The 15,138-nt window shown below is 40.0% G+C and overlaps 1 protein-coding gene across 2 annotated transcripts; it reads left to right on the plus strand.

Annotated features, from left to right (window-relative positions):
• The first annotated feature begins 543 nt into the window (after positions 1–543).
• On the plus strand, positions 544–13,566 carry LOC127356618 (NACHT, LRR and PYD domains-containing protein 12-like). Of its 2 annotated transcripts, XM_051388531.1 has the most exons (5): positions 544–2,334; positions 2,569–2,742; positions 2,914–3,084; positions 12,183–12,229; positions 12,381–13,566. In XM_051388531.1, exons 1-5 carry the CDS (start codon positions 686–688, stop codon positions 12,917–12,919), a joined length of 2,580 nt encoding a protein of 859 aa, XP_051244491.1. In that variant the 5' UTR covers positions 544–685; the 3' UTR covers positions 12,920–13,566. The 2 variants fall into 2 exon arrangements, with proteins under 2 accessions (XP_051244491.1, XP_051244492.1); XM_051388532.1 differs by lacking the exon at positions 2,914–3,084.
• The last annotated feature ends 1,572 nt before the right edge of the window (positions 13,567–15,138 follow it).

The following is a 15,138-nucleotide window of genomic DNA, read 5'->3' on the forward strand; positions in this document are numbered from 1 at the left end:
GATGGTGAGGATGAAGAGCAGAGGAGGAGCAGCAGAGAGGCATTTCTGAAGATCACACTGCTCTTCCTGAGGAGAATGAAGCAGGAGGAGCTGGCTGACCGTCTGCAGAGCAGTAAGAGGATTTCTCTAAAGATTGAACTCGCTGGATAAATGAGACATTTACTGATGTCTCAACAGATGGACCAAAATATATTCTCATACTCGTTCTTTAAAGCCAAAATTGGTCACAACTCACAAATTAAAGTGCATAACAATGCCATAATTAATTTTATTAAAAGTAAAAAAAAACAATAATATTTTATTTAAATATACAAATAGAGACCACTCCTTTTCTTCTGGCTGATGTGTTGCTAACTTCTGTTTCAGTAGTTTCTAAATGTAAATGTTCTCTTTCAAACCTCACTCGGTGAGGAAGAACAAAATAGATATTTTCTTTCTGAGCTGAAAATGTTTCTGCTTTAGGGGAATGAAATTGTCATATTTTGTTTATCAGTCACTTAATGATCATATTTTCTGTGTCTTCATTAAGAACATCTCGTTGGAGTTTGTCAGCGTGAACTTAAATCTAACCTGAAGAAGAAGTTCCAGTGTGTGTTTGAGGGGATTGCTAAAGCAGGAAACCCAACCCTTCTGAACCAGATCTACACAGAGCTCTACATCACAGAGGGAGGGACTGCAGAGGTCAATGATGAACATGAGGTCAGACAGATTGAAACAGCATCCAGGAAACCACAAAGACCAGAAACAACAATCAGACAAGAAGACATCTTTAAACCCTCACCTGGAAGAGATCGAACCAATCAGAACAGTGATGACAAAGGGAGTGGCTGGCATCGGGAAAACAGTCTTAACACAGAAGTTCACTCTGGACTGGGCTGAAGACAAAGCCAACCAGGACATACAGTTCACATTTCCATTCACTTTCAGAGAGCTGAATGTGCTGAAAGAGAAAAAGTACAGCTTGGTGGAACTTGTTCATCACTTCTTTACTGAAACCAAAGAAGCAGGAATCTGCAGGTTTGAAGAGTTCCAGGTTGTGTTCATCTTTGACGGTCTGGATGAGTGTCGACTTCCTCTGGACTTCCACAACACTGAGATCCTGACTGATGTTACAGAGTCCACCTCAGTGGATGTGCTGCTGACAAACCTCATCAAGGGGAAACTGCTTCCCTCTGCTCGCCTCTGGATAACCACACGACCTGCAGCAGCCAATCAGATCCCTCCTGGGTGTGTTGACATTGTGACAGAGGTCAGAGGGTTCACTGACCCACAGAAGGAAGAGTACTTCAGGAAGAGATTCAGACACAAGAAGCAGGCCAGTAGAATCATCTCCCACATCAAAACATCACGAAGCGTCCACATCATGTGCCACATCCCAGTCTTCTGCTGGATCACTGCTACAGTTCTGGAGGATGTGTTGAAGACCAAAGAGGGAGGAGAGCTGCCCAAGACCCTGACTGAGATGTACATCCACTTCCTGGTGGTTCAGTCCAAACTGAAGAATATCAAGTATGATGGAGGAGCTGAGACAGATCCACACTGGAGTCCAGACAGCAGGAAGATGATCGAGTCTCTGGGAAAACTGGCTTTTGAGCAGCTGCAGAAAGGCAACCTGATCTTCTATGAATCAGACCTGACAGAGTGTGGCATCGATATCAGAGCAGCCTCAGTGTACTCAGGAGTGTTCACACAGATCTTTAAAGAGGAGAGAGGACTGTACCAGGACAAGGTCTTCTGCTTCGTCCATCTGAGTGTTCAGGAGTTTCTGGCTGCTCTTCATGTCCATCTGACATTCATCATCTCTGGAGTCAATCTGCTGGCAGAACAACAAACAACATCCCGGTTGTCTAAAGTCTTCAAAGACAAACGTAAACTAAAATATCTCCACCAGAGTGCTGTGGACAAGGCCTTAGAGAGTCAACAAGGACACCTGGACTTGTTCCTCCGCTTCCTCCTGGGTCTTTCACTGCCGACCAATCAGAATCTCCTACAAGGTCTGCTGACACAGACAGGAAGGATCTCACAGACCAATCAGGAAACAGTCCAGTACATCAAGAAGAAGATCGAAGAGACTCCCTCTGCAGAGAGAAGCATCAATCTGTTCCACTGTCTGAATGAACTGAATGATCGTTCTCTAGTGGAGGAGATCCAACAGTCCCTGAGTTCAGGAAGTCTCTCCACAGATAAACTGTCTCCTGCTCAGTGGTCAGCTCTGGTCTTCATCTTACTGTCATCAGAAAAAGATCTGGACGTGTTTGACCTGAAGAAATACTCTGCTTCAGAGGAGGCTCTTCTGAGGCTGCTGCCAGTGGTCAAAGCCTCCAACAAAGCTCTGTAAGTACAGACAGAGTTGGATTTCTGTATTATCACTTAAATACTCTGCTATCTTTTCCACTTATTCCACTAATCCACCGATTATAAAGACATTATATATCACTAACATTGGGAGCTCCTCACTAGCTGATATCACTTTTACAGAACTAATTTAAAGTGTTATTGGTTTTGGCTAAGTTATAAAGTGCTGGTCACAAATGTTATTTTTCTTATTGTTGATCATTGTCTCTACAGACTGAGTGACTGTAACCTCTCAGAGAGAAGCTGTGAAGCTCTTTCTTCAGTTCTCAGCTCCCAGTCTTCTAGTCTGAGAGAGCTGGACCTGAGTAACAACAACCTGCAGGATTCAGGACTGAAGCTGCTTTCTGTTGGACTGGAGAGTCCACACTGTAAACTGGAAACTCTCAGGTCAGAATTTGTCAACCTGTTCAACTGATAACCACTTTAAACCTGAATTATGTTGATGGATATAATTGTAATCTTTCTAACATTGCTTTAAAACATTGTTTTGTTTATTTAGTTTGAGTCTCTTTCCTTGAACATGTTTATTATGTAATGTGTTGTTTTGTGTGTTTGCAGGCTGTCAGGCTGTCTGATCACAGAGGAAGGTTGTGCTTCTCTGGCCTCAGCTCTGAGCTCCAACCCCTCCCATCTGAGAGAGCTGGACCTGAGCTACAATCATCCAGGAGACTCAGCAACAAAGCTGTCTGCTGGGCTGGAGGATCCACACTGGAGACTGGACACTCTCAGGTATGAGGCGGATCAATACAGTAGTAGTAGTCAGGTGACAAAGGAAAGGTGATGAAATTTCAGTTTTTCTGGACCGATGTCTTGTTTCGACATTGGAAAATAGGACAGTGGTTTATCCTGATGGGTTGGTGAGCATCATGGCGCGTTGATATTTGTCAATGTTGTCACACTGCAGGTTTATGGGCTCATATCATAAATAGTTTGGGATATTTTGATGAATGTCATCTGCCATCAACGTGTGGTACCTTTTAGTCCAGATCAACTAAAGACGTCACCTAAACTACAATTCAGTTTAGTTCAGTTTTATTTGTATGTCACCATTTCATAAAATAAGTTAACTCAGGACAGTTTACAAACAGAGCACGTCTAGACCGAACTCCTTATAACATTATTTACAGAGACCCAACAGTTCCCACCATGAGCAAAACCTTGGAGACAGCAGCAAGGAAAAACTTCCTTTTCGGCCATGACAGACAGACAGACAGACAGACAGACAGAGAGAGAGAGAGACAGACAGACAGACAGACGGTAGAGAAGGTCAGAGACAAAGGTGCACAGCAACAACTAGCAACTACACTACACTAAAAGAAATGAATGAAGAAGATGATGACAACGACAATGATGGACAATAATAATAGTAACTATAATAATGATTATAATAATAATAATAATAATAATAATACTATCAGTAATTTTGAGGCTCCACCAGGATCCATGAGAACCTGCGAGAGAAGAAAGCACAAGAACTCCGGGGAAAAAGTGAAGTTAGTAACATGAATTAATGGGAACATGAATGAGTGCAGGAAGAGAGAGAAAGGAAGAGAGGAGCTCAGTGCTTCATGGGAAATCCCCCGATAGTCTAGGCCTATAGCAGCATAACTAAGGGATGGTTCAGGACTCACCTGATCCAGCCCTAACTATAAGCTTTATCAAAGAGGAATGTCTTAAGCCTACTCTTAAATGTGGAGAGGGTGTCTGCCTCCCGAACCACAACTGGAAGCTGGTTCCACAGGAGAGGAGCTTGGTAACTGAAGGCTCTGGCTCCTGTTCTACTTTTAGAGACTATAGGAACCACAAGTAGCCCAGCATTCAGAGAACGTAGTGTTCTAGAGGGGTAATAGGGTACTATGAGCTCTTTAAGATATGAAGGGGCCTGACCATGAAGAGCTTTATAGGTGAGGAGGAGGATTTTAAATTCTCTTCTAAATTTTACAGGGAGCCAATGCAGAGAAGCTAGTACAGGAGAGATCTCTTTTCCTAGTTCCTGTCAGTACTCGTAATTGATTAATTTCATCGGGCTTGATCGATAGATATAACTAGGTATCATCTGCATAACAATGAAAGTTAATGGAGTGATTCCTAATAATGTTGCCTAAGGGAGCATCGGATAAGTATGACTAAACCAGCTTAGTGCGGTTCCTTTAATGCCAATGTAACCGGGCCCAATAGAGGACTCGGCCCAAATTGATAAGTATAGATCGACAACCCCACCTTGGGACTTTCACCCAAAGAGTTAAAACGTGAAATTGATAAGCCATATATGATTCGAGCGTTTTAATGGACCCTAAACCTAAACTAAATTATAATTCATTTGAAAGCCTTGTTCTTAGTCTTTCTCACCCAAACTGGAAAACACTGCAGCCAGTTCTATTTGTTATAGTGTACCGCGCTCCTGGACCGTACTCTGATTTTATATCTGAATTCTCAGAGTTTCTATCAAGTTTAGTCCTTAAATCAGATAAAGTAATTATTGTAGGTGATTTTAATATTCATGTGGATGTTAACAATGACAGCCTTAGTAATGCATTTATATCATTAATAGACTCAATTGGCTTCTGTCAGAGTGTAAATAAACCAACTCATTGTTTTAATCACACTCTTGACCTTGTTCTATCATATGGCATTGATATTGAACATTTAATAGTCTTCACACATAATCCTTTCCTATCTGACCATTATTTAATAACTTTTGAATTCATGTTGTTAGATGATAAGCCATTAGGCAAAACTTCCTACAGCAGATATCTATCTGACAGTGCTGTAGCTAAATTTAAGGAGGAGATTCCTTCAGTGTTTAATTCAATGCCATGTCTGAATTTAACAGAATCCTATAACGACTTTAGTCCCTCTGAAATTGATAATCTTGTTAATAGTGCTACAGGCTCACGACGATCAACATTAGACTCTATCGCTCCTATAAAGAGGAAATTATTAAAACATAGGAGACTTGCACCTTGGTACAACCACCAAACCCGCCAGTTAAAACAAATAGCTAGGAAATCTGAAAGGAAATGGCGCTCTTCCAAATTATTAGAATATCGCTCAATTTGGCAAGATTATCTTAAAACTTATAGAAAGGCCCTCCGTAATGCCAGAGGAGCCTATTACTCAGCACTAATAGAAGAAAATAAGAATAACCCTAGGTTCCTCTTCAGCACTGCAGCCAGGCTGACAGAGAGTCACAGCTCTATTGAGCCACATATCCCCATAAACTTAAGTAGCAATGACTTCATGAGCTTCTTCTATAATAAAATTATTACTATTAGAGAAAGAATTAATCACCAACTGCCATCAACAGTTATCAGTGGCTCTCCAATTTCAGGGACTTCTGTCAATGTAAACTTAGATAAATATTTAGACTGTTTTTCTGCTATCGATCTTCATCAGTTAACTTCAATCATTTCTTCATCGAAGCCATCAACCTGTCTATTAGACCCGATCCCAACTAGGCTGTTTAAAGAAGTTGTTCCCTTAATTGGCACTTCTTTACTGGATATGATTAATCTTTCTTTATTATCAGGATATGTACCACAGTCTTTTAAAGTAGCTGTAATTAAACCCCTTCTTAAAAAGCCCACTCTTGACCCAGGGGTTTTAGACAACTATAGACCGATTTCTAACCTCCCCTTCCTCTCTAAGATTCTGGAAGTAGTCGCCAAAGAGTTGTGTGAATTTCTACATAACAATAGTTTATTTGAGGATTTTCAGTCAGGATTTAGAGTTCATCATAGCACAGAGACAGCTCTGGTTAAAGTTAATAATGACCTTCTGACTGCTTCTGACAATGGACTTGTCTCTGTACTTGTATTATTAGATCTTAGTGCTGCATTTGACACCATTGACCATAATATTCTTTTACAGAGACTTGAGCATCAAATTGGCATTAAAGGAACAAGTGGTTAAGTAATTAGTAACATAATATCAATAAAACTACAGTTACATGGAGTTCCACAAGGATTGGAAATTTATTTTTTCTTTTAAACTTTTTACATATTATAAAGCCAGAAATTAATCAATTATCTAAATTACAAACATGTCTTAAGGACATAAAATCCTGGATGACCTGCAATTTTCTGATGTTAAACGAAAAAAAAAAGAAATTCTTGTTCTTGGCCCCAAAAACCTTAGAGACTCACTGTCTAAAGATATAGTTACTCTAGATGGCATTAACTTGGCCTTTAGCACCACTGTCAGGAATCTTGGAGTTATCTTTTATCAGGATTTGTCATTTAACTCCCACATAAAGCAGACCTCTAGGACTGCCTTCTTTCATTTACGTAATATTAGAAAAATTAGACACATCCTATCACAGACAGATGCAGAAAAACTAATCCATGCATTTGTTACTTCAAGGCTGGATTACTGCAACTCTTTATTATCAGGTTGCCCCAATAAGTCCATTCAAACGCTCCAATTAATTCAGAACGCTGCAGCACGAGTACTGACAGGAACTAGAAAAAGAGATCACATCTCTCCTGTACTAGCTTCTCTGCATTGGCTCCCTGTAAAATGTAGAATAGAATTTAAAATCCTCCTCCTCACCTATAAAGCTCTTCATGGTCAGGCCCCTTCATATCTTAAAGAGCTCATAGTACCCTATTACCCCTCTAGAACACTACGTTCTCTGAATGCTGGGCTACTTGTGGTTCCTATAGTCTCTAAAAGTAGAACAGGAGCCAGAGCCTTCAGTTACCAAGCTCCTCTCCTGTGGAACCAGCTTCCAGTTGTGGTTCTGGAGGCAGACACCCTCACCACATTCAAGAGTAGGCTTAAGACATTCCTCTTTGATAAAGCTTATAGTTAGGGCTGGATCAGGTGAGTCCTGAACCATCCCTTAGTTATGCTGCTATAGGCCTAGACTATCGGGGGATTTCCCATGGTGCACTGAGCTCCTCCCTTCCTCTCTCTTTCTGCACTCATTCATGTCCCATTAATGCATGTTACTAACTTCACTTCTTCCCCGGAGTTCTTGTGCTTTCTCGTCTCGCAGGTTCTTGTTGATCCTGGTGGAGCCTCCTGCCATGGTCCTGCTAGATTGCCATTGCCAATACTGTTGTTGCTTTGCACCTGTCTGTCTGTCTCTCGCTCTCTCTGTCTCTCTCTCTCACCCCAACTGGTCGAGACAGACGACCACCCACCTAGAACCGGAGGATCTGTCCTAGGTTTCTGCCTTTTAACAGGCAGTTTTTCCTTGCCCTTGTCGCCAAGTGCTTGCTCATGGTGGTACTGTTGGGTCTCTGTAATTAATGTTTTAAAGAGTTCGGTCTAGACCTACTCTATTTGAAAAGTGTCCTGAGATAACTTCTGTTATGAATTGGCGCTATACAAATAAAATTGAATTGAATTGAATAAGTTATTACCAACCTGGGGATTCCCACTACCACAGGTAAGACCACATAAAAGATCAGAGACAAGGCTTTTGATCTTTGAGCAGCTCAAAGTAATTTATTACAAAGACAATAACACAACTGCAAGCCAAACATAACTATAAAAATAATCTAGAAACATAATCAATGCACAAGCAAAAGGATAAATGACCAATAATACTGGAAACACAAAAGGAGAGTAGAGTTTCGCTTATGGGTGGGAAACTATTGGTAAATAGTGGCTGCAGTCCATAGTTGTACAGGGTGGATCTTATAAAAGGGGCTGTAAATAAACATTTCAACACGCCAATATAACAAAATAAAACCCAAATAACACACTTAAAAGTACATGCAATGTTATAAAAAAAAGGAGCCACCTATTATACGTCACCACCTCTGGACCAAAATAACCCGAACCACTATCAAGAAATCTCTATGGTTAAAATGTTATGTCAATTAGGTTTCCTAAAATCGAAACCAAATTAAAAACCCCTAAAAACGAAACACAATATTCAAAGGAATAAAATCTCCTCATATGCTACTATAAAACAATAAAGGTCGTAACAATAAACAAACAGAAAAGGATGCAAATCAAAATTAAAGCTGCAAGCAGCGTTGGGCGGGACCTCGCACTCCACGCAACTCGGGGCGTGCTGTGGCCGCGTCTAATGCCGTCGTAACACGTGTGGACCACAACATGAGCAGCACTTACTTCCTGTTGCCAGTAGGTGGCGCTCTCACTATTACTGAATATTATCACATAGGCATGTTCAAGGCGGGACTCTTATCGAACATGTGAAGTTTTGTTGCAGTCGGATCATGTATGCAGAAGTTATGACGAATCCCTCTTTTTATGGCGAAGGATCGAAATTGGATGCCACGGGACGCCACGCCACGGGCACAATGTTCAACGTAAATAGCACAACTTTTAATGGTGAATGTGTTTAGATGGGTGTCTCCAAGTGTGGAGTCGATCCGATAAATTCCCTAGGAGGAGTTCGTTCAAATACGTGTGCAAATCGCCAGAAAGGAACGCTAAATCCAAAATGGCCGACCTCCTGTTGGGTTTGAGGTATGGGTCCAAGAGCCTTTTCTGCTTCTTTTATCAACATACACATGCGTACCAATTTTCGTACGTGTCGACCTTACGCGTCTTGAGGGCTGATTCGGGGGGCGGGGCATAGCCATTTGGCGGCGCCTGTGCACAGGGACAATTGCATACCGGTATTTTCGCTACGTTTGAATTTTGTGCAATCTTCCCTGACTTTTCGAGCACGTTGTGGGGCCGCCAAATATGCGATCGAAGGGGCAGAAAAATAATAATTCCTAGGGAAACAATAGGGCCTTGCACTGGTCGGTGCTCGGTCCCTAATAAGTCTAAAATATTAAAACAGGTAGGCTACGTTAGTGCGTTAATAAATCAGACTAGGCGAAACAGTAGTGGCAGTCTGTGCTGTGTAAATACAAAAACAGCGGTTAGTATTTGTCCCGATACGGTTAGATGTAAACCAGAGGACAATAAGACTGGTAAACTACCAAAGAAAAAGAGATTCGGAAGCGGGTGCACGACAAACATTTACATGCTTCACCAGCTGTCTTTCCCCGAGACCTCGCAGACCCAGCACAGACCACACAGAGCGTCAATCTCAACCAATGGACTCACACCATGCAGCAGCAGCAGCGGAAAGAGGAAGCTCGGAGCGGAACGGGGGGGGAATTATTTTGGGGAAAAAAAAAGGGGAACTCACCCCACGGGGGGGGAAACTAAACACGGGGAAAAAAAAAAATTGAAAAAAAAGGGTGAAAAAAAAACAATGAAAAGGAGGAACACACACAAAAAGCAATTAACAAATTATTTATTAAGGAAAGAGGAAGCTCTAAGCTAAACTAACGTAGTATATGAAATCAGTAGGATCAGTGGTTTAAGTGAGTGCATGAGTGGAGAAGTGTATGAGTGCTGTGTTGTAATAAGATACAGCAACACAATCAGAACATCAAACCAAAAACCAGACAGCGTCTCAGGGAGGGAGAGGGGGTGAGCTCCCAGGTTTTTAAAGCAGGAGCCTAGGTGTGCCGGATTTGCTGACGACCAATTTGCATGCTCAAGTGTCTCTGTAAAAGAATATTATGGTCAATGGTGTCAAATGCAGCACTAAGATCTAATAATACAAGTACAGAGACAAGTCCATTGTCAGAAGCAGTCAGAAGGTCATTATTAACTTTAACCAGAGCTGTCTCTGTGCTGTGATGAACTCTAAATCCTGACTGAAAATCCTCAAATAAACTATTGTTATGTAGAAAGTCACACAACTCTTTGGCGACTACTTTCTCCAGAATCTTAGAGAGGAAGGGGAGGTTAGAAATCGGTCTATAGTTGGCTAAAACCCCTGGGTCAAGAGTGGGCTTTTTAAGAAGGGGTTTAATTACAGCTACTTTAAAGGACTGTGGTACATATCCTGATAATAAAGAAAGATTAATCATAGCTAGTAAAGAAGTGCCAATTAAGGGAACAACTTCTTTAAGCAGCCTAGTTGGGATCGGGTCTAACAGACAGGTTGATGGCATTGAAGAAGAAACTATTGAAATTAATTGATGAAGATCGATAGCAGAAAAACTGTCTAAATATATATCTGAGTTTACATTAGTTAAAGTTCCTGAACTTGGAGAGCCAGTGATACCTGTTGAGGGCAGTTGGTGATTCATTTTGTCTCTAATAGTAATAATTTTATTATAAAAGAAGCTCATAAAGTCGTTGCTACTGAGGGTTATGGGATATGAATAATAATAATAATACTGAATAATAGGCTCCTCTGGCATTACGGAGGGCCTTTCTATAGGTTTTAAGATTATCTTGCCAAATTAAGCGATATTCTAATAATTTGGAAGAGCGCCATTTCCTTTCAGATTTCCTAGCTTTTTTTGCTTTAATTGGCGGGTTTGGTGGTTATACCACGGTGCTAGTCTCCTATGTTTTAATAATTTCCTCTTTATAGGAGCGATAGAGTCTAATGTTGATCGTAGTGAGCCTACAGCACTATCGACAAGATTATCAATTTGGGAGGGACTAAAGTTATTATAGGACTCTGTTAAATTCAGACATGGCATTGAATTAAACACTGAAGGAATCTCCTCCTTAAATTTAGCCACAGCACTGTCAGATAGACATCTGCTGTAGGAAGTTTTGCCTAATGGCTTATAATCTAATTATTAGATTATAAAGTACAGCAGATTATTTATTATTATTAGATTCTAATAATATGAATTCAGAAGTTACTAAATAATAGTCGGATAGGAAAGGATTTTATGGGAAGACTATTAAATGTTCAATATTAATGCCATATGATAGAACAAGGTCAAGAGTGTGATTAAAACAATGAGTTGGTTTATTTACACTCTGACAGAAGCCAATTGAGTCTATTAATGAAATAAATGCGTTAAGGCTGTCATTGTTAACATCCACATGAATATTAAAATCACCTACAATAATTACTTTATCTGATTTAAGGACTAAACTTGATAAAAACTCTGAGAATTCAGATATAAAATCAGAGTACGGTCCAGGAGCGCGGTACACTATAACATAATGTGCAGTGTTTTCCAGGTCGGGTGAGAAAGACTAAGAACAAGGCTTTCAAATGAATTATAATTTAGTTTAGGTTTAGGGTCCATTAAAACGCTCGAATCATATATGGCTGCCACTCCACCTCCTCGGCCTGTGCCTCGAGGAATGTGAGTATTAATATGACTGCGGGGGGGGGGGGGGGGTGGATTCATTTAGGCTAACATACTCTTCGTGGCACAACCAGGTCTCAGTAAGACAGTAAATCAATATCATAATCTGATATTAATTCATTGACTAGAACAGCTTTAGAGGACAGAGACCTGATCACACGGCCAGTTTGAGCTCTAATCTGTTCACAGTGTGAACTAGTTAGCAAAGCACAGACTCTTAAAGTGACAGTACAGGTATTAACACTTCAGTTCAAATATACTGTTCAAATGTACAAAACATGTTATGAACTTCATCAAACTCAGATTCTTGGATATTTGTCAGGACTTTGTTTCAAACAAAGAAAATAAAGATATACTTTCAACCTGGTTACATTAGACACAACTACTTTATAAACTGAACCCCAAGTGGACAAAGAAATCAGTTGATGCAGGTTTAATCATTTCATTTACTGACTGACTGGTAGAGGAAACTGAGTCTGAACTTTATGATGATCATCAATATAATACTGATAATAATAATATATCATCAATAAGTGAACATAATGAGCTGTAGCCATCGGCCAATCAGAAGAAGCTCCACTGAACTGAAAGACTATCAGCTGATTAATAATAAGTGCTCCATGTGAAGATGTAAGTCCATTTGTAGAGAATAAGCTCTGTGTATGAGAGCGATGTAATGTCCATGTTTCCATGCTGCTCTGACCCCCCTCCTCCTTTCAGGGTGGAGCCTGCTGGAGTCCGATGGTTGAGACCAGGTCTGAGGAAGTGTAAGTGTGAAAACAAAGCAACACACATTCAACCATCTTCACACTGTGACATCACTCATTCACAGCTCTGAGGTCATCATCAAAGTGTCAATCAATGATCAGATGATAGATCAATAACTGCAGCTGTATTGTGTCTTGTTCTCTCCATCAGATTCCTGTGAACTCACAGTCGACACAAACACAGTACACAGAAACATCAAACTGTCTGACAACAACAGGAAGATGACATTAGTGATGGAGTATCAGTCATATCCTGATCATCCAGACAGATTTAACTACTGGTCTCAGCTGCTCTGTAGAAATGGTCTGACTGGTCGCTGTTACTGGGAGGTCGAGTGGAGAGGAAGAGTTTATATATCAGTGAGTTACAGAGGAATCAGCAGGAGAGGAAACAGTAGAGACTGTTTGTTTGGAGGGAATGATCAGTCCTGGAGTCTGTACTGCTCTGATGGTGGTTACTCTGTCTGGCACAATAACAGAGAAACATTCATCTCCTCCTCCTCCTCCTCCTCCTCCTCTGGTAGAGTAGCAGTGTATGTGGACTGTCCTGCTGGCACTCTGTCCTTCTACACAGTCTCCTCTGACACACTGATCCACCTCCACACCTTCAACACCACATTCACTGAACCTCTTCATCCTGGGTTCAGGTCTTACAGCTCTGGTTCCTCAGTGTCTCTTTGTCCTCTGTAGGAGGGAGAGAGAAACTTTCTCACTGCTGACCAGATAGTTCAGTCTGTACAGGATCACACACAGCTGATGTTAGTTAGTACCAACCTGATGTGTTTACTGTAATAGAGGAGGAAGAGGAGGCTGAAGGAAGAGAAGAGCAAAGGATGCTGGGATGAAGGGATCATGTGTGAGGGTAATGTGCAGCCTGCAGACGTAGAGATGAAAGAAATGATAGAAAGAATTAATCTTCTTCTATAACTCTGAGAAAAATGAACATTTTTAGGATCAAATGTGGCTGCTTGTTTTTCATCAAGCACAGTTAGAGGGAAAGTGTTTTTATGACTCAAATATTAAAGTGTGAACAAATATTTGTTTCTGTGAAGAAAAAATGTGTTCAAATGTCAAACAAGAGTCTTTCAGGATCAAATTCAGTATCTGAGTGTAGCGCCCCTAGTCTGACTAGAAGAACTCACTATAGACACCTACACTCTTACTAGGTTCGGTGAGTTGGACCTCTATATTATTCAAATGAGGGAGCGTGAAGTTGAAAAGTTTACAATTTATTGCCTCACACAGTAACTATTTGTATTTTTTTATTTTCCATATACTGCCAAACAAATAGAGCTCTTTCACAGAAAAATAAAATAAAATAAAAAAGTTCCGTTCAAGTTGCTCTTCTTTCCTGGCTCGCCACCGAACCTCCACTGGTTCGGATCCGGATCAAGTCCTAATCCGGCAAATCCAAAAACCAATCTACACATAGAGTGCAGAAAACATAACCATTACTCTCAATCACATCATTCTACTTTCACTTTTCACCCTAAATATCTTCTATATCTATACCCAGATGCAGGATATACAGCATTCAAGTCATTGTAAATGAGTCTGTATACATTTACAGTACTGTAGAAGTATTTTTACCATGACGAGTATTTATCATGAACTTATATTTTAACATAAATGCACTTATTTATATTTTTAAACAGCTCTTTTAATCACTATTTCTCTTTTTAACTCTTTTTATCCATAAATGAACAATATTAAATTACTCCTTTTTAACCAACTTTAATATTTATACAATTACATTGCAATATAACACCTTATATACATCTCAGTTATCAGAAAACAATGATCACAACCATATTACACTTATAATTACTAATATTATAATAATAATAATTATATTATTAATACCTGAGCTAGCGATCTTTTTAAAGTCAGTTTGTTCACAATGATACAAACAGTACCAAGGTGAGTTCAAACATTAGGAAACATTCCTGTAGCTCCGATTGGTTTAATAAAGTATCTCAATGAAAGGCATCTTCACACAACAAGCTACATCAACAGCTAATAACGGACGAGGCCTCTTAGCATGTAGCAACCAGGCTAACCGGAGTTTCTCTCAGAGGCTCACTCAGTGAAGCTCCTCTTATCCACATAATGTACAATTCTTGTTCCTAATGAGCAACACACGTATTACACAGTGCTTTGATTGGAACTAAAGTCATCATCTTTGGTCATCGTGGAACAAATGTACAAACTTTGATAAGTCAGGTTGAAATCAAAAGAAATCAAAGTTTTGGGATGATTCTAGATAATAAATGAGGCTGGAAACCACATTTAAATGATGTCAAAGCAAAACTGTCCAAATGGATCCAACACTGTATAAAATGAAGGATTAGTTAAATCCAGCTTCATTCTCCACTTTGTATTGTTCACTTCTACTTCCATACATCACTGACTGTGTGCTCGTTTGGGGAAACTCATATCAAACAAACACTAATCAGATTTTTACATTTGAACAGAGAGACATAAGAAGTGTAAACCAAACTACTGATCAAGAACCAACTCAGCTGTTTGTTCAATGAAAGGCTGTAAGATTCAGAGAGTTGGTGGATTTTCAACCAGCACAGATCAGGTATAAAGTCAGAAACTAATGACGAGCTGAAAGAGTCCAAAAGTTGTTTGAAATGAGAGAAAGTCCAAATGATTTGAGAGGAATCTGCAGCTTTAAGGACTGATGTCAGAGGTGAACTTGTGGAGCAGCTGTAGTGAGGAAATCAATTATTCTATAAAGAATCATTTCATCAACAAATATAAAAGTGTTTCTTGGGAATTGTTGTTTATTTGATATTTAGAGGAATTCCACAAGTCTATGAATCGTTTTAGGTCTCAAACAAAGAGAAACTATAACTACCAGCTAATGAAAGTCCAGGTTTAATATGTGTGTGTGTGTGTGT

Source organism: Dicentrarchus labrax, unplaced genomic scaffold, assembly GCF_905237075.1.
Source record: "Dicentrarchus labrax unplaced genomic scaffold, dlabrax2021, whole genome shotgun sequence".
Lineage (NCBI taxonomy): Eukaryota > Metazoa > Chordata > Actinopteri > Moronidae > Dicentrarchus > Dicentrarchus labrax.